Raw genomic sequence first — 20682 nt, forward strand, 5'->3', positions numbered from 1 at the left:
AATATCGCTCCAAAGTTATCCCAACCCTGTTAAACTCACCGTTGGACTGATTAGCACCCAGGTGACAGTAATATACCCAAGAAGATCCGGTAATGTTTCAAAATAAAATGTCTATCAAAATAAAAGATGGTGATGATAAAAGACTCGTAATAAAACTAACTGAAACCTGCCAAATTGACGCGAAAACCGCCACATCAACTATTCTTCACAAAATCAAACCCACCAAATTGGGTGGAAAACCGCATAATCCGGCAACACTGCTGGTTCCTTCCTTCCTTGTTTGGCTCCTGTGACACACCAACACAGTAGCTGCATCGGTCACGTGACTTCTTCTGAAGCGATCCACGCACCTACACGGGGTTTCACTTTATGAGCTCGACACGTGAGCCGAAGCGTCAGTGTTGTCGGACCATCATCAGAACAAACAAATCCGCTTTTGTGACTAGTTTCTCGGATGCTTTCTGTTGCTCGAGCTCTATTGAACCCGAGTTTTCGTCTCCACCTATCTTTCCCAAAACTAAAATGTTTGTCACTAAAATGTTAAAATCGCGGCTGTAATGGAGTCCAAACAGAGACAGGTGGCTTGTGACACAAATATTAATTTGAAACAAAAGAAACTTCTTAAACGGCCGTGGCAGCCACAAGGAATGAGCAGGCGGCAGCGCGAGGTGTGAGCATGCGCGAGGCTGGACCGCCCGCGTGCGGTCTGCTGGACTGCAGGCGTTCCTTTCTGTTGCCATAACAACGCGTACACTGCAGCTTCCCACCGGTCCAAAGCTTGCCGCGTTTCGATTGCTACATTGATCCTCAAATTGGGGGGAAACTGAACGTTCATAATTCTGCTGGTCCTTTCTAGTCTGATTCTGCTTTTCCCAGTAAGGTGGCGGTTTATCTCTAAAGAAACACTGAGAAAGACTCCAATGGAACAAAGCCAGATTCTAAAAGAATGTGTAAAACAAGAAGAGGTGGATGAAACAGCAAACCCTCAACTCAGCAAAGTTGGAGCTTTGGAGCCGCCAGCTCTGGGACATGAGGAAGAACCGGTTCTTGCAGGTAAGGCCCCCTGCTGGTGGGGGCAGACACACACCTTAGTTGAGTGACAGTACCATTTTTCTGAAGTGCTGTCTTTGGATTTTTTTTGTGTGTGTGTGCAATTTATTAACAGTGAACTTTCCCACTGAAATGATGCTATGTTTAACGTGTGATGATGTTCAGAGGAGCGGGCTGAGCAATGCTGATGCACTAAGGCCGTCACCACGGCAGCCCATTGCTCATGTTTTAAATAGTTTGCTTTTTGTGAAAAACGATTTAAGCTTAAATCTCTACTTAAATCTAATTATAATGTTATTCAGTGTTGATTATCAGAAATGAATGGACTTCACAGAAGCAACCATCTGACACAATCAGGTCTCCACAGACACTTGTTATTCCTTACATAGTAGTTACTAGTTATGAATTAAAAAGGAAATTAACATGATTAATATTATTATATATATATAGTCCTGCTAGCTGCTGATTAGTTCAATCAGATGTCTCCACACTGATTGACTGAACAAACCTGGTCCAGGTAATCAGCAGCAAGCAGTGCAGGGAGAGCTGGAAAACAGGCAGGGGGGTAGATCTCCAGAACCGGGGATGAGCAGTCCTGGGTTACAGAAACCTTTCCAATAAAAATCATTCAGAAAATAAGAAAGTTATGGCATTTTAAGTGATCACATGTTGGGTATAATTTTCTTCTTGAAAAATAAAGGAAAACTATTGAGCCCTTCAGGTGCCAGTGGTTAAAAAGAAAAAAAATCTGATAAACCGTGAGCACAGATTAGTAAACTGTGCGCTGGAATTAGATTGTGGCCTGAAAAAACATAATCTGTTTTTGTGCAGCAAAAGTGCTTTTTTATCTGTATGCCCCCCCCCCCCCCCCATTTTTCTCTGAAGAGGACACATTTTCTTCTTTTTACATAGCATTAAACTCATCTCTCTGTACCACAGTCCATGGTCACTTCGTTATTTCTCCCGATTTCAAGACTAGCAGGACGTGCGGGGAAAACTTTGACCCATTAGAATTTTTTCATTATTTCCTTGTTAAAGACTTAAGTGTCTTTAAATTGCTCCAACAATAACAATAACTGCTCAATGTTATTATGAATCGCATGGGTATTCTAACAAAAAGCTGTGAAACAAATATTTCAAATCTTTTTTTCTTGTACAGTATTGAGCAAAAGGGAAACAAGACAGAAATAATTGAACAGACAAATAAATATTAAAAATAGTTCAGAATAATCATGATTTCTTTTCCACTTAACCTAATTGTGATAGCGTCATTCTGTACCTTAAAGTTTGCCAGCTTGTTAATTATTTACACTGTGTATCTTTTACTAATGCACTTTCAGATTGTGCTGGAGTGGAGTTTGTGGTGGTGAAGAATGAGCATTCCTACAAGCAGAAGGCTTTTCTTGGTGGATACCGCCACCAGTTGACAGGAACCGAGTACCACCATGCTGCTGTCCAAACCCTCCCCCGCAAAAAACCTGACAGAGGCATGACTGTCTTTAGTCGGGACTCACAGGTAAAGAACAGAACTTAAATAATAGGGATCTAAAGATTAATATAAACAATGATTAAACACCATCATTTGTGGTTGATGATACGGTTCATAGTCAATATTGGTTCATTTGGAACGATTCGATTTGATCCAAATCACTGACCTAAAGTGGATCCAGAACATCTTTATCCAAAACCTCCACCAGTGTGACTCAGACAGAACATCCTGCCACTGAACAGTGAAGTTTTCCAGATTCTTGGATTTCTTCCAGATCATCAAGTATAGATTAAATCTGTGTCCAAACAAACAAGTAAACTAGAATGAATGTCAAATCCATTCACATGTTAGTGTCCTAAAGTTCAGTCCACGTTTTTCCACCTCCAAAGAATTCAAAGGGAACATTATCAGAACATTCTAGACACTGGATGGTCACATGACTTTGCTAAATTCAAAGTGTTTCTACACGTGATGGCTTGATGTCTGGGGTTTTATTCCCAGGGGTGCAATGAGCTTCATCCAGTGAAAGTCCTTGGGCAAACCCTTCGGGTTACTGCCTAACCATGTAGCCACAAGGCGTGTGCCGGTCCCTAGCCCGGAAAAAATATAAAGATGTGTCAGTAAGGGCATCCGGCGTAAAAATCTCTGCCAAACCACCTGTGCGAATCAGTAAAAGCTGATTGAATGGCAAACCCTGAAGGGATATGGCAAAGGGGGAACAAAAACAAGGACTGTAATGATGCCTTGATTCTTTTTTGCTGCCATCAAGTGTTTTGCAAAGGATGAGGGCACTTGGTATTTTTTGATAAAGTAAAGGACCTTACCACCAGAACAAACTGTATTTATGGATTTTTGAGACATAGTTGTACATAAATAAATTGTTGGATGGTTTCTGAAATTGAGTATGTAAAATAAACTATAGAAAACTAGAATTAGTAAAGACTGTAAATGCAGTAACATCATATTTGCTTTGACAAATGTATAAATCACTTCACTGTTTTCTACCATACATGTCAAGGCAGAGAAACACATTAGACTTTAGTCATTGCTTCTGTTTTGTTCTTTTAACAGACGGTTCGATTGAAATCTCACAACCAGCAGTGTCTAGTCAACACTTCCACCCAGATGGCTGGTATCGGCTGTTATGTCTCATGTATGAAAGACAAGCTGGTCACTCCTGGGAAATACATCACTGCTGATGAATGGCATGACAGAAAGCTGAGGGCCGTAAGTGTTTTTGTGAATAACCAGGTTTTGTTTTTGTTGTGCATGTAAGAAATGTTTTAAAGAAATGATAATAAAAATGTAAAAATTACCTGATAAGTGTTCTTCATACTGTAAACCTGTGGGCACACAGTCAAATACATCTGAAAGAGTGAAATATTTGCCAATATCTTAATTTGCATTAAGGGTTGAACTATTTATATTTCTAATGCAGTTGTGCTTAAAAATAGTATTTTGGGAGCAAGTTAAATTAGTTGTGACCACAATGTGTAACCCTCAGTTACAGCCATGCTTGACAAACATAAGGTTTTTTGTACCCTCACCCCCCACCCCGCAGTCATGATGTTGAGATTCTGACATGTCTTTGGCATGTCCTAACTGTAAACTCAAAATTATGTCTGTCTCGGAGCTCACACCATACTTAATAACTCATTAGCATACTTAACGTACTAAACCTAGATATTAACATCATGTATTACATAATCCTCCATATATTTACATTGCACAGGTCATCTTTTTGCAATCACTTGCTCGTCGTTGGCTAGCCCAAAAAGCAGTGGACCAGCTGAGAAATGAACAAAGCCGGCAGTTGGCTTGGCTTGAAATGCAAGAAAGGAGAAGGGAGAGTGAAAAGGAGGATCAGCAGAGGGATCTGTACCAACGCCGTATGAACCCTAAAAGGAGGGAGGACTTCAACCTGCTGTACAAGGCTTTGGAGAGTAAGCCCATTGTCCTATTTCTACTCTTGAGTGTCTGATGAATGATTCACAGATTATGCTATATCATGTTCATTTCAGGAAACTGCATAGATGCAAGACATGCAAGAAAGGGCGACATGCAAAAATCTTCCATATTTGAACTCCTTGAACATTTAAATAAAATATTGCTTAGACAATATTGAAAGATGTAATGCTCAGTGGGAATTTAGCAGAGATTGGGGACCTAAGTGTTACATTTTAATGACTACAGCTTTTGTGAATGAGTAGGCACAAATAAAACTAGAGTACTTTCCACTTTAGAAAGCAGATTTATTCTGTAATTACATTAGGACAGTGTTGCATCTCTGCCTACAAAACAGCAGGAAATGGATCTGTTTAGTGGATTCTGAAGTCTAAACTGCCCATGTTTTTACTTTACTTGTAATTAGCAGGGGCACAGGATGTAATCAATGCCTCGTATATACAAAGTATGTGGGTGTGTTTCTACATTTTTTTGCTTCAATCTTTCCCAATCCTGGGGAAACACAAGGGTGCTGATTAGAAGACAGAGGGGATGTCAGTTTGTTCTCTACATAACTATTGACTTGCATCTTTGCTATTAATATTATGAGTTAAGTGAACCTTATGGCTGGAAAGTGGAAGCGTTTGCCTTTATCAGCTTTTTTACGATACCTCTTGTCTAAATATAATATGATATAATATAATATAATATAATATAATATAATATAATATAATATAATATAATATAATATAATATAATATAATATAATATAATATAATATAATATAATATAATATAATATAATATAATAATACGAATAATAATGTAATACGTATAATATAATATACATATATAATATAACATTTATTTCAAACATTTGTCAGCCGACCCAGGGTTTAGTAGAGACAGGTATCTCTTGAAGACCGCCGTTTATTCTAGCATATACTGTACAGAATGGTGATGGCTAACGGGTTCATTTTTTGGGGAAATTCGGTCATAAATGCAGACAACACCAGATGAAGATTTCAGGATTTTTTTAAATTCTGACAATTTAGTTTTATGTTCTGATTAGGACTGGCTGCGAACTTTTCTTTTCTCTTTGAAGCATCAATATCCGTATCAAAAATCCTCTTTGCTTTCATGCGAACCATTTTCCTGGAGACACGCGCACCTCTCCGTCTTTGCTCAAAAATCTACTTTAAAACCAGTTCTAATTTGTTGCTCACATTCTTTGCACCTCCACCAGGAAATCAGTCGCTTGTTGCCCGTTTTTCCGTAGATGTCTGTCTCAATGTCACCCATGTGCTTGGGCCACTATCAGATTCGTTTAAGATCCACCCCTAACCGTTGTACTGATTCTTCACCGGAATGTTCTTTGGCGTATGCCACGTTACAGGTTTAAACGCTGAATCGAATGAGTGGGTCTTGGCCACGGCTACACTGGCTCACAATACAAATAGCACAGACATCCGGCGTCTGCACGATCGTGCATGCAGCAGGGGGATCCTAAAGCCCGACCACCATTACAGACTGGGGTCTGAAGTAATGAACACCTGTGGGACCCAGCATTTACTGTGGCCGGCCCCTATTGGAAGATAACACAACATAGCATAGCATAACAACATCTATTCTCTAATTCATTCTAAACTTTCATTTGAAAGTAAAACATTTGCCAGTTTATTGGGGGTGTGAAAAAACAAACAAAAAAAAAACACTAATTTTTTTATTTTTTATTTGGAATCTCAAAGCATGAGGCATTCACACATTCAAACAAACAAACCTGATTTTCATGTCCCCTGTAAGTCCAGTGTAGAAATCAATCTGTGACTGTACATATCTTACAGTGTGGAGGCTTGAAGAGGAACGCTTGATAAACTCCTCACAGCAAGGAGCTAAGAGGAAGGAAGCTCTTCGATTGCTGCTAGAGAAGGAGACGCAGCTCATCCGTGCTATTGGCCGCCGTCAGATTGTCACTCAGACAAATAACTATGAAAAGATGATAAGAGATTTCCTGAATAAGGTCAGTGTTTACTCATTCCCAAGTTAATAAATTAACTACAGCTTTTATAACAAAGAGGAAAAGCAAAAACTGAGCCATATGAAGAGGCCAACTTACTTATCCAAGCCTCTGCCCGCTCCCCAAATCCACTTAATACATACATCTGACCTGAATTCAGTTTGAATGAGTTGATTTAAGTAAATTAGCAATATGCCTTTGTATTAGCATTATTCTAGCTTTTTGGGCTCAACTTACTTCTTAAAAAACTTGTTTTAGTTTATTTGACTTTAAGCTGTTTTATTAGCAATATGCTAGTTCATTTGACTAATATGGTATCTATTGTGGATTTTGATGCTAATTTGACATTTAGCTACTATTTTAGAAACATGCTAGCTGTTTTGGCTAAACATTTTAGGCTGTGTCGAAATTCCCACCCTAATCCCTAACTCCTAAAAAAACAAATAGTGCGTAATTTAGTAACCTGGCTTTTAAAAGCAATTCGAACACCATGCTCTTTTCTTTTTTAAACGGCGAATATGATGTCATCGATTCCACGAAGTGAAAATCTCATCAAGATGCCTGTTGTCGTCCTACTCTTGTTATTGATCTAATTTTAATGTGATTTGGCACTGAAAGGCTTAAGAATGAAAAGATCATTCCAATGACATTGTCCAGTCTTTACGAAAGGCAGTAATGACACCTAAAAGTAGAATAACAAACTTAAGTGAACTGTTAAAAGCCATTTGCTGTAATGATCATAGCATTGTGTTTCAGGTTATCCATAGGACTGACTTATAACCAACCCAAGTTTACAGATGATTTAACTTCAACAACATAAATAGAAGGTTCATGTAACCGTAATGGTGGAAAATTATTCCTTCAGTACTGCAATTCCTTTCACTTTTTTGTGATCAAAAATCATAGTTGACTTTGTGTTACAGTAATATTTCCAGCTTCCAGACTTGTAGAAAAGGCAGAACAAGTATCTTTATATAACCGTATGTCCGTTTGAAGTAACAAACAAATCTGTTTCAGTCTGCTTCACCATATCAATGGCACACAACCAATAATCAACTGATAGAGATGGACACACTACACACCATCACAGCTAGAAAGCTGCAAGATCTTTACAACAACATCAGCCTGTCTACTGTCAGCAAGATGCAGAGGCTTCACCTTTTGATGACACTTAAGGAAACTATTGAGGTACGTAATACTTCTTTTAGCAGATATTTTATGTGAAATCTCAGAAATGTTTTTTTCTTTCTCTATTGTGAGGGATCGAGCAGCCAAAGAGGACAACAGAAGTTTATCAAAAATTGAACATTTTAATTTTTCTCAAAAAATGTAAAAGGATGGACAAACTGGGCCCTTAAAAGAGGTCAACAGAAACATGATTAACTCAGGCAACAAACTTAACTTTAACTGACGCAACTGAACAGACCAAGTAACAGAAACAAACTGACCTAACCAAAGACACAACAGGGGAACATATAAAGTGGCTGATCAGACCACTCGAGAAACATGGGGGGGACTAACATTTAACAAAGACTAGACAGACATTAAAAAAAATACTATAAAGACAAGACTAAACACAAAACTTGGTCTCTTAGTGGAAAAGAAAAAAACATCAAAAGTAGAACAAAATGAATAATGACCAACAGAAGCAAAACAAATAAACATTAAATAAGTCCATTAGTTTCTCCCCTTGGAGGCTCCTATAGATGGCGCCTGCCCAATTGTCTGACTGGAGCCTTTAAAGGCTGTGAAGACTTCCTCTTTTGCCAGTCCTCACAGCACAGCTCCAGAACCTCAGCCACACCCGTAGCAACCAGTAGCACCCTCAGCACTGGCAGCTCAAATACAGGTGACAGGATTCAAACAAACCAAAATGAGTAAACTAAACATATGTACATGTATTTGCTACAAATAAATGCTGAAAACAGAGAATACATGTATATTTTAACTCAAACAAATGTGTGCATTTATTTAAGAATGAAGAATCTGAAATAATTAAAAAGAAAGTGTGCAATGCTGGGAGGAGGTTACAGCCATTTTGTTTGTGGGTGTGGCAGGGAATGCTGCCATCACATCTATGATGAGGCTTAAAATACACCTCAAGTCCACCAAAATCAGGAAGGTCATCCAATGCGAAACCAAAGGCAAACCAATGATGTAAATGACAAAAAACATTTCAGATCGGTAGTGGCCCAGGCTAATGATGACTGGTGCTGTTGAACCTCAGGGTACTCGTGGAAACTGGACTGCTTTTAGTTGAAGAAGGAGTTGAGGAAGATGTGTTGATAGGAACAGAGATAATAGGAAAAGGCAGGCATATAAAACTTGAAGTAGAAATTTCATTTTGAAAGATTCTGACAGCGAAAACCAGAGAATTGGCATACATTTTGGAAAAAAGGAAGGTGGAGCTCCTGTGCCTTCAAGAGACCAGATGGAATGACAGCAAGACTCATAGATTGGGAGTAGCTTGAAGTTGTTTTGTGGATGGAAAGAGAAATTATGAACGAGAAGTTTGAGAAGAATGTTTTGCAGTTGAGAGCGTCAGTTAGGGCGGAAGTGTTATGTTGAATGAAGTCAACGGTTCTACCCCAAAGGTAAGATGGAGGAGAAGGATTCATTCTGGAGGGAGATGGATGAGTAGATCCAGGGTATCCTTAAAAGGGTAGAAAGAGATATCAACACATGACAGCAGACAAAAAAACACATGTGCACAAAAAGATTAGAGTTACACTGTTGGTTGGTTGTGTGTACAACAACTGCTGTTGAGTGATTTCAGAGAAAAACTGTGTACATAGTGACTTAAGTAGGACAAAAGGTTAAAACCATAAAAAAAGATTTAAAAGACTAATTTTTGGTATAGCTATTTCACCAAAAAATTCCAAATAGTCAGAAGTCAAAAGATCATATAAAAAAATAAATAAAGCAATATAAAACTGTGTGTAAAATAACTGGTAAAACTGTGATAATAGGTCAAACCAGCAGGTAATAATTTAAATGAAATAAATGAACATGAAATTACATGAAATAGACTCTAGTGTTAAGTAATGCAACAGATGTAGGAATAGATGATGATTTATATCCGCTGCTTTTGTGTCTTATTGCTCTCTATAGCAACGCCCTAATGGTAGAAGTTCAGATTAACTGTGCAGTGGATGAAAGGTAACGTTAATGCTTCTCTAGGGCCGACTTTACCAGACAAGTGGGTGAAGGAAGTATGGAGAGTTTGGTTTTCATGGTGGAGGAAGGTTTCAGGTATGATATGTGACAAAAGAGTGTCTGGATAATTTAAGGAAATGTATAGAAGACTGGTGAGAGCAGCCATACTGTTAGTTTTCGAGAATCTGATGTAGAGACAAGAGGCAGGTAGCAAAAAGGAAGATGTTGAGGTTCTCTTTGGGAGTGACCAGGATGAGTAGGATCAGAGAAACAACTCATAGGTCTGTTAGAGACTAAACAGGAAAGTAGATTGAAATGGTTTGAGAGGATAAACATTGATGAATTTCCCATTGTGGGATAAACACTGGATAAATTATTTATTATTTTATTATAATTATTAAAACTTTAAATAGTTGAAGTTTTGGCTAAAGATGTCAGGGATCCATTTTAGGTCAGAGAACCAGGCCTTTCAAAATGAGCCAAAGAACTCGACTATGAATCGTATCGGCAACATCAAATTATGACAGGCATCGAATCGTTGTTAAAATTAATCTTTAAACCCCTAACAAAAATACAAATAATCTAAAATATCTACATGATAAAAATGATAGACATTTAAATTATTTAAAAAATAGAAAAAAAAAGCTTAACTATGTAGCTGACAAGAAGCCATTACCTTAAAGCCAATACTGGTGAAATGTGACCATGGTGAAGTTTACCCCGCCTTTGCCCTACAATGACGGGGGTAGACTTCAGGATCTCTGTGACTCTGCACAAGAGCGGCCATAGAAGATGAACAGATGATTATTTCTATTCTTTGTTGAACAGGAGAACGAGTGTCCGCTGACTCTGGATATTTTGGAGTTGATTGACAGAGAGGTTGACCTGATGACACGAAAAATAAAAGCACAGAGTCTTGATGGTTTAAGGAACAGGATCTGCACTTTGTTCCTGCAGTACATAAAAACAGCAGCGTTCAACCCGATAGTCAGGAAGATGTTGAAGGTAAGCAAAAAATCTCTGGATCTAAGATTTGATATGAAAAAATCAAAGCTATCTTCAGTCAGCTGAGCAAAATAACAGGTAACCACATTTTAGATGCTGTCAAACTATATAATGGTGAAAACTATTTAGAAAAAAATGAAGTGCTTTTATTTCTGGCTGCATGGTGGTGTAGTGGTTAGCAGCTAGCTGTGTTCTTTCTGTATTAAATTTGTATGTTCTCTGCTCTCCAAGCAGTTCAGCTTCGTCCTTCTCAGGTGACTCGGACATGCCCCCACATGTGTGAATGTGTGTGGTTGTCTGCTGCATGAATTCAGGCCCCTCCCCTCTCAGTTTTAATTGCTCCTTAGACATATAGGACCCTTGATAGGGAGAGAGGGGGGGGGGGTGTTTGGACATCACTGTGAGTAATCAGGAGATGTCCTCTTAGTGCCCTATCTGCCAGTTTTTACTGCACCTTTTATTACACACACCCTTTACTCCACAAAATATATACCAAAACACATACATGGAAACTTCCTGGGCCAGGCGGCCCTTTCTCCACGCAGAGAGAGGGATCCCTGAGTTCTCTGGCAAGGCCATAGACCTTTTTCGCAAAAACCGGAAACACGTCAGCAACGTGTAAACTTAGTTCCGGTTTGTGCTTAGCTGGCGGAGAATGGCAGAGCCTAGAGTGTTTTCGAAGAGTCTGAGTTGTGTTCCGAAGGTCATCAGCGCCGATGTGATGAATAGTGTGAAGATGCATTCGTCCACTAAAGGAAACAAATTGGACAAGGGATATAAATTCGTCCACGAAGAGTTTATCCACCATTACCAAGGTAAGCTTCAGCTAGCTTAGCCATAGCCGCATCACCGATAACTCTGTGTGTTTGTTTACGTCAACTGTAAATCCTGGTGTTATTTGTAATATAAGGTATAACACATCGCAGTGAATATGTTGTGTGTATGTTTAAGTGAAAAGGCATGAGATTAACATAACACCCAAAAATTTGGTGAAGCTGTAAATAAGAAATGTTAAGTTGCCCGTTTGCGTCTTCATTCTTTTTGCTGCGGTTGCGGTACTTTCTTCACTTACTATTAGTATTATTTTTCTGAAAGTAGGGTGACCAGACGTCCTCTTTTCCTGGACATGTCCTCTTTTTTGATACTTATTTAATAAAATAACATTGAACATAGATGAAATGCAATCATATTTGCTTCATGTATGCAGCTCTGAACACCAATTACTCTCGATGAAATATCTCACAAACTCACTTCATTTCTCTTTTTTACTAACTCAAATCTGGTCACCCTACTGACAGTTATAGTTTCGTGTCACATTGATGTAGCAACATAAGTATGTCTTAATTGTAACCTATTTAATTTATTGTGGTTAGATATCACTGGATGGATGCAGAAAGTGCCAACCTGAAAGCTTTCTCCTGCAGTTGTGCTGCTGGTAAAGGATTCTGCAATGACATCCTTTTGCCATCCTGTTCCAGACCGCACATAATTCACAGCTGGGTCTGCAGGCTGCCCCACCCACCCTGGCCTGCACGAGTGGCTTGCAAAGATGGCACAGACCAAGAGCACAGGTGGGTTTGTGATCAAATTATCATTATGATTTAAGAATGGATGTGTATCCATAACAACTATAAATTATTATAAAAACACCCCCAGTAGTTACTACGGACTGTAATTGCTTTTTGCCTTTTATTTATAAGGGAATCCATCCTGAACCGGTTAGTGAGCTGGTGGTGCAAAAGCCCAAAACAGTTGGCAGGGACGGTCTGAGGTCCACACTGTACAAGGCATATACAGGTGATTAACTTTTTGTTGCTTTGTGAGAGCAAGTTAAGTTTTTTTCTTGATGTTATGACTAACCAAATTATGGTTACAGCAGATATAATGAATTAAATTTAAATGTAGTTATGCACTTATGTCTAACTTTTGTGTGTTGTGTTTCTCTTGTGTAGGACCACAGCCAGATCCATATATGATGGCATCTGGAAGCAGATTATGCCAGGTGCAGCCCCAACCTCTCATGGCTGTGTTGGATGGGGTTTCTCAGATGGAATGAAAGAGAACTTGGATATATATTATAGCAAATGCATGAATGCATACCTTAAATTACACTTATCTTGTCTTTAACAACAACAGCCTTCTGTCTTACTGTTAATGATCTGTAATGTTCTTTTTTATTGTAAATCTTTGATGTTATTTCTGTTGTGATTAATCAGTTGTTGTTACGCATACCAAAAAATTAAATGAGGCACAATTTTGACCAAAATTGTTTTATTTGTTCATCTAATTTTTTTGTGAATTTAAAGTCACATTTCAACAGAAAAATATTACGAATATAACAATTATATTTAATTAGATTTTAAGAATATGTGGAAACACTAAATTTTTCCATACTATTTACACATTATACATTATTTACATACCAAACATTAATTCACTCTTCAACACAAAAAAGTCCTTGACAATTTGCCAAAACACGGCAGTTAAGCCAGATCTGATTCACACTGCCCATCAGTGTGAGCGGCATGAGAGAGTCCCTGATGTGAAAGGACTTTATCCTACCGATCACTCTTTCCACCATAATTCTGAGGCGGGTAATGGCTTGGGTTTGTTCTGTTTCCTCGTTGCTGATGGAGCTGAAAGCTTAAAAGGTGGAATGATGATCTTAGATCCATTGTCAGTAAGGAGGTCTGGAATGAGGAACTCTTTGTTCGCCATGACATCGTCTCCTGGGTCCAGCAAAGGAACTTGGCTTCTAAGTCATGGATGTAATCCAAAGCCTCATCCAGAGCACCTGTGAAGATAAAGGAATTAAAAATCAGTCTAAACATATTTATTCTACCTTTTAACACAACACAGTAATCATGTTTTGAAAAGTATGTGAAGTATTTAATTACAAATACGTTTCATTTATTTTTGTTAATGACAAAATACCCAAAATTAATTAAATACATGTAATTAAAATAGGTGAGAACGTGAACAGCTTTTATTATAAACATTCATTTGTTCAGGTAGAAATGCATTTATCCAATAACGTTACACATAGTTGACTAACGTTAACCAAACACATTATGAACAACCTTACCTGCAGTTGGTGTGTTACGTAGTCGTGATCCATCTTTACTGCCTTAGCTTAGCCACCGTGTCGCTAGCTTAACAGCACAGCTGCATAGACTGACGTTTGAGGTTCTGTCATATACTGACTCCCTTCTCCAAGGAGCAGTAAAGGTTTTCCAAGGGAAAATACTCGGGACAACACCACTGTTCAGGCGACGAACGACGCAGCCGCACCACATCCGGAGCGAAGTGCCGGCAGCAGACGGTGCTACCTGTGTTTACATTAAAACTATGCCCTTCTTCTTTTCGGATCGCCTGTATCCATTTGGGTTTCAGGTTTGGATCCACAGGAAAATAATGAAATGAGAGGCCGGGCTGTTTTTGGTTGGAAGACGAACAGCCTGGAACACAACAGAAACTGCAACTCTTCGACTCTGCCATTCTTCATATGTGCCGCTATGCTAACAGGAAGTTGTTTTACACGTCATTGACGTATTTCCGGTCGAAAAATGCGGAAGTGTGAAAAAGGTCTATTAGCCGGGGATCACATCACATCTGCGCCTGGGGGGTGTCCTTGTCCCTATGGTGCGGGTTCTGGTCTTTGCCCCTTGAGCACTGGGCCTCTCCAAAGTTCCAACAGTGTTTTGCTCAAGCCATGTTTACAACACTCTTTGGGGACCCCACTTCTTTTGGGCGTCCTCCTCCTGGGGGGGAGTGGTCTGCCCCTGCCTTGCTCTCTCCTGAACCTCTCGCAAGCTGGATGGGTGGCTGCCTGGAGCATGGGGCGGGTCTCCCTTGGGGGGCCCTGGCTTGTCCCTGGGGTTGGGGTGAGGGGATGCTCAGAACATCGGGGTGGTGGCAGGCCCGTCTGGGGCTGGGGGTGCTCTCCGGGGGCGGGGCCCCTCGCCTAGCCCCAGGTGGCAGACTTGATTGCCTGACGGGCAGTTGTTCTCTATCTGCTGTACCGTGCACGTGTTGGGGGTCCTGGCTAGAGGCAGAGGTCGTGGTGTGGGAATGACTGGAAACTCTTCCTCTTTTTTTTGCATTCCAGCATCCACCCGAGAAGAACATAAACACTCATTCGAGCGAATGTTATCTTACATTTGCACAATTAGTTTGTGTGACTGAAATGAAAGATTTCAAATATGATGGTCTGTATGTATAAGTATGTGCCGGGGAACATTAGCTGTATTGTGTACATGTTGACATGTTTAAATGGGAAGATTTTTAGAGCCAACAGGTATGTTTACAACATTGGAGTGTGTGTGCATGGACTGGCCACGCCCCTTTTAGATGTATTATAAAGATTATAAACTTCCAGCAACTTGTTTCTTGTTGCTTTATGCTTTGTGATTTTACCCCCCACCCCTTCTATAATCATCCTTCTATCCCTTTCATCACTTTCTCCTTACTTTTCGTCTTTCCATCTGGTCCATCTGTAAACCGTTTTCCAACAGAAAACGGTTTACAAATCAACATTTTTTCCACAGTAGCTTGCCGTTGATGCCTAAAAAGTTAAGAGATGGTCGATAAAAATCCCAGAAACAAGTTTAGGTTTGTTTCTGATGGTAAATGTGTTTTTTTTTATTCAGGATGGCGGTCTTTTCCCGAAGTGTTTGTAGACTGGAGCTGGCAGCAAGTGTGTGCAATTTCATGAAAATCGCTCAAACAAAAGTGTTGTTTTTCCATATTGCGGAGAAACACAAAAATTGCCAATTCTCAGAGTTCGCCACAAAATGACCGCCAAGTATTAGGTTGTGTAGCCGTCCCATAATGACTTCCAAACTTTCTTGGGATATCCCCAGCACTTGTGCTTTGGATTTGTTACTTTGTTTTGAAATAATTTTTTTCAGCCCCATACGCGATTTTCGGCCCATTCATTTCTTTTTCCGGGATCGCTCGCCGTGATGTCATCGTCTTCAGGGGGGTGATGTTGACTTTTTGGAGAATTCATTTTCAATCTTCTAGGTGTGTGAACATTTTGGTGACTTTTCGAGGCTGGGGTAAAATTTTTGCTGAAAGGCGCCGGAATCTTTCCAACTGCGAAAACAATTTGGTTCTTTCAGTCAGTGACTGCTGATGCGGGCCATAATTAATATAAATAACGTTTAGCCTAAATAACTAAATGGGTTTATTCAAATACACGCCTTGTGTGTCAGAAGATTCATAACCCATGTTGCAACAGTAAAATATGTCCAACACTAGAGGCCTTCAGCTCTCATCTGTTTGCTCAGCTGTTGGACAGGACAGTTAAAAAAAATGGATGTCTGAAGAGGTTATGTCTTAATAATAATTTTGTACAATTTCCAGTCATAAAATCTTTCAATAAAAACTTTTTGGTAAATATTTATACTGTCTCTTTAGCAGGAGTCGTCTTAAATATTGTGAAACACTTGTTCTTATGTTTTACCACCAAAAAAACAAAAACAAAACCACAAGTGTTCAAACTGATTCCCTTTCAGGTTTATCAAAGTCCCTCCCAGCTGCAGAATGATATGTTCCTCTGTCACGGCTGTCGCTGTTGTCTGCCTTCTGCTGCTTACAACATCAGTGGAGGTCTGAGCAGTTGGTGCCAACGTTGTATCAGCCTTGACAACATAGCAAGATCTCGATTGGATTTCTCAGTCTACAAAAATATCTTGAAGAGGCTGAAGATCGATGAGCAGAAATTAAACAAAGAAGCTAAGATTCCTTGGTTGCTGCAGGTAAATATTTGTCTTTACTCTGTGTACTTGTCTGAAAACATTTAGAAAGACATGTTTGGAGGTCCAGGTTTAAACTGTTTGTACAGATATTCCCAGTAAAGGAAAATAGTACGTAACCCTTGTGCTGTCCTAGGCACTTTAACATTGGGAGTTGGGTCATCTAGACCCACTAGACAGTGCGCTGAACCTTTTTTCTTCAATGATTTGTGATCTTCACTGGTGTCCATGGATTACATGAAATCTTTCCACCTTTATCCACCTTTATCATGGTAGGGAGAACACGTCAATGTAAGGGTGGCGTCATTTAAGATATCAAAAGGGTTAACCCATAAGGACCCATGGTAACATCAGTGTAACAGAAAAACATTAGAAATTGATTCTGTGGTCCATTTTTTTTTTTCTGAGAAAATGGGCCTGGGTTCTTAAGGGGTTAAAAGACAAATGTATTGAACATCTAACAGTCTTCTAGTTTTAATTATTTAAAAACTAACCCTAACATTATTTTAGGAAGAAGACATCTGGTATCTAGTGGAAGTAGTTTGGGCATCCCGCTCGGCTCTTAATGGCAAACATGATCTCCATGACTTGGTTTTTGTTCGCTGGGACCTACAAAGTGATTGGAGCCCCTGGAACTGCTTACTTTTGTCCAAAGAGGAGACATCAGGTCACTTAGAAGTGAAAGACATCAAAGAGGTTTGTACAGACAAACACTTATATTCTGGTACTAAAGATACATCTACTGTAAATGTCTGCAATTTTTTTCCCAGGTGTATGAGAAAGTGTTCATCTGCGAGGTGGAACACAAACATGAGATGGCTCGACAACATTTTAGCCAGATCTCCATCTTGGCTGAATACCTGGACTCACAATCAGCTGCAGACCCCCATTCAGTTAGTTCAAAAATCAACTAATGAGGAGGGGTGCTCAAACTAACCCAGTTAGAGAATTTAATACTCATGTTTGTCACTTTGAGAAAGGGTCTAAGTACGCTGCTCAAAAAAATAAAGGGGACACCTAAACAACTCAGTGTTATTTCAAGTCATACTTCTGTGTAGTCAAACTGTCCAATTAGGAAGCAACGCTGACTGAAAATCAGTTTCACATGTTTTGAACAATAGGAGGAAATAATAGGCGATAAGCAAGACAGCTCCAATAAAGGAGTTGCTCTGTGTGTCATGACCACAGGCAACTTCTGTGTCTTTGAGTTGTATAAGGGTCCGTCTCCACAGGTGGGAGTTGTGCTTACAGGCCAACACCGTACAAGACATTTGGCGTTTGTTAGTGAACACAAAGACTGGCAATTCTGCCACTGGCGCCCTGTGCTCTTCACAGATGAAAGCTGGTTCATACTGAGCACGTGTGACAGACTTGACAGAGTCTGGAGACGCCGTGAAGAACGTTCTGCTTCCTGCAACATCATCCATCATGACCAGTTTGGCAGTGGGTCAGTAATGTTTTAGAGTGGCATTTCTTTGGAGGGCTGCACAGCTCTCCATGTGGTCACGAGAGGTAGACTGACTGCCATAAGGAACTAAGATAAGATTCTCAGAGCCCTTGTGAAATCCTATGCTGGTGTGATTGGCCCTGGGTTCCTCCCAATGCAGTACAATGCTAGATCTCATGTGGCTGGAGTATGTCAGCAGTTTCTGCAAGACAAAGGTATTGATGTGATGGACCGGCCCACCCGTTCTCGTGACCTGAATCTAACTGAGCACATTTGGGACATCATGTCTCGGTCCATCCACCAATGCCATTTTGCACCATGGTCTGTTCAGGAATGCTTTGTCCAGGTGATTCCCCAGGAGACCATCTGCCATCTCATCAGAAGCACAGCCAGATGTTGAGGGAATTCATACGGCCACGTGGAGGCCACACCCACTACTGAGACCTCATTTTGACTTATTGAAAAATTTCTATGTCTTCTGCTGCAGCTACGTTACCTTTTCACCAGTACAGAGTTCCTCGTTTATTACAGGAGTTACGTTCTAAAAATAATCGTAATCGGTGAAATCACGGAGGCTGAATACAGACATTTATGGCAGTAAAACTCCTCACTGCCTAAATACATTTTCTCAGACACACATGAACATTTTCACCCTATTCTCTTGTTTAAATTGTCAAACCTTCATAGAAAGTAGGTCCAGGATCTTAGAATGAAAACAAAGATCTGATCGATCACAGATTTCTGTAGATCTGAAGAGCTCCACGTTTCTGTACATGAGACGCGGCACGGAGCCAATCAGGACACAGAACAGGGTGCACTGTTATTGTCATCTGATATTGTTCAGTGGGCCGGACCAAACATGGAGGTGGGCCTGATCCAGCCCGCCGGCTGTAGTTTGCCCACCCCTGCTGTAAGGAATAAAGCATTTAGAAAAAAAATGTTTTCGTTCAGGTTTAGAATGTGTTTCTGCAGTGTTCCCTTTATTTGAGCAGATTACATGGTGTTTTTGCTTTCCAAAATAAAACTAACAAAAATTAGTTACTTTTAAAGACCCACTCCAATGGAAAGGGTGTTTTTATCATGTTTAGCATTTTTCTTGTTTTTATCCGATCTGAGTATTTCTTTAGTCAAATTAGTGATGGGAATTCCAGCTCTTTTACGGCTCACTAAATAAAGCTGTCTCTTTCTGTTGTTTTGTTGCTTTATTTCTTTTATTGTCAATAACTATATAAAATGATGTACAGGATGAATAACTAATGTAAAAAAAAACGTTTTTACTCAAGCATATAATATTGCATATGCTTTTTTTGTTCCCTCCAGATCAAATACACAAGATAAGTGATAAAACAGCTGATTTCAATTTAACTTGTAATGCTAATTAAAATGTCCATAAGACCCCCTTCCCTTACAGAAAAAACACGCAAAAAAAACATTTTAATCCGTGTGCTATATTATGGGGTCCAGATGACCCCACCCTTGCATTGACGTGTCCTCTCTACCATGACAAAGGGGGATAAAGGTGAAAAGATTTCATTTATACCATGGTCCGGTTGAATACTCGATTCTGATTGGCTGCTGGGTGTGCAATAAAACCTGATAACCGCACGGTGAAAAAAGCAGTTCCGGTCACCTAGCTTAAATATTTTGTATCACTGCGCCGGCTTCTTTAAAACAAGCTTTTGCTTCATCATCTGGACGAAAACAAGCGGTAAGAGGTGAACTTTCTCTCTAAACTGATTTATTCAACCCATCAGAAAGATCAGCATATATATATCGCCGAATCTTGACTGCAGCGGTGGTGCTGCTCGACGTTTTTGATGCGCCGCATTACGTAACATATAGTAGCTTTTTGTGAGAAAAGCGATCCAAATCGGAAAAAAAAACAAGAATTAAGGACTAAACCTGGTTAATATGTATTGCTATTGTAACTGACCATGGTATAAGCGGGTAAATGGCCTTCGAAGTGTGCGTTTATTACTTTTCGTGCGTTAAAAAGTAATAAATGCACACTTCGTAGCCCATTAACCCTTACGTAAATCCATGGACACCAGTGAAGATCACAAATCATTGAAGAAAAAAGTTCAGCGCTCTGTCTTTTGGGGTCTAAATGACCCAAGTCCCAATGTTAAAGTGCCTTGGATAACACGAGGGTTAAATCTGCTTTAACAATCAATGCAACTCATGCATCAGGGGTGTTAAAAAAACATCAACAAGTCAATGTACAGAGCATCAGGGGGCATTGGGGCATGATTTGGATTTGGAGTTAAAAAATCATAACCTTGACAAAGTCAGTGCGTTGCGCCAACCCAATGAGGGACTCAGCTTTGGGCGTGTGACATGTTCAGAGACTTGAGTATCGGGTGGATTCCAAATCCAACATGGAGGATCAATTCGATTGTTGTTGTCCTGAACTTCCGTCCATTTTCTTGGCCAGCTATATCCCTTTTAGGGCCACAGAGTTGCTGGAGCTGGCCGCGGCTACTGTTAGGTGAAGGTAGGATACACAGGGGCGGCTGTAGTGCAGCGGTAGGGCTGTCAACCCTCGATCATAAGATTGCAGGTTCAATTCCCACCTTGCGCCCATGAGTCAAGACACTAAACCCCACCTTGCCTCTGGTGGAAGGTTGGCACCTGTGTTCGGCAGCAGTGTGTGACTGGGTGAATGGGTCTGTGACTGTAAAGTGCTTTGGGCCTTGAAGAAGTTAGAAAAGCACTATATAAGTATACACCATTTACCCTGGACAGGTTGCCAGGCTGTCACAGACCCTTCACACTTGCCATTGGGAAGCCCACTGGCAGGCAGAGGGGGGAGCAGC

At 40.0% G+C, this 20682-nt stretch overlaps 1 protein-coding gene and 1 long non-coding RNA gene across 2 annotated transcripts; both read left to right on the forward strand.

Annotated features, from left to right (window-relative positions):
- The first annotated feature begins 688 nt into the window (after positions 1-688).
- On the forward strand, positions 689-17445 carry iqub (IQ motif and ubiquitin domain containing). Its single transcript, XM_011475739.3, has 10 exons — positions 689-1053; positions 2391-2566; positions 3611-3766; positions 4272-4482; positions 6327-6502; positions 7517-7687; positions 10484-10660; positions 16180-16422; positions 16930-17115; positions 17190-17445. Exons 1-10 carry the CDS (start codon positions 921-923, stop codon positions 17331-17333), a joined length of 1773 nt encoding a protein of 590 aa, XP_011474041.1. The 5' UTR covers positions 689-920; the 3' UTR covers positions 17334-17445.
- Positions 12422-12920, forward strand: LOC110013475. The gene is made up of 2 exons (XR_002873381.1): positions 12422-12457; positions 12613-12920. It is a non-coding gene; the product is annotated as an uncharacterized LOC110013475 (long non-coding RNA).
- Positions 17446-20682: the final 3237 nt, after the last annotated feature.

Source organism: Oryzias latipes, chromosome 6 (assembly GCF_002234675.1).
Source record: "Oryzias latipes chromosome 6, ASM223467v1".
Classification (NCBI taxonomy): Eukaryota; Metazoa; Chordata; class Actinopteri; order Beloniformes; family Adrianichthyidae; genus Oryzias; species Oryzias latipes.

Excerpts from the sequence above, each read along its gene's own strand:
- iqub (XM_011475739.3), top strand. The coding sequence starts at position 921 with ATGGAACAAAGCCAGATTCTAAAAGAATGTGTAAAACAAGAAGAGGTG. Across the intron at positions 7,688-10,483 it reads CACTTAAGGAAACTATTGAG|GAGAACGAGTGTCCGCTGAC; the intron begins GTACGTAATACT and ends TTTGTTGAACAG. Across the intron at positions 10,661-16,179 it reads TAGTCAGGAAGATGTTGAAG|GTTTATCAAAGTCCCTCCCA; the intron begins GTAAGCAAAAAA and ends ATTCCCTTTCAG.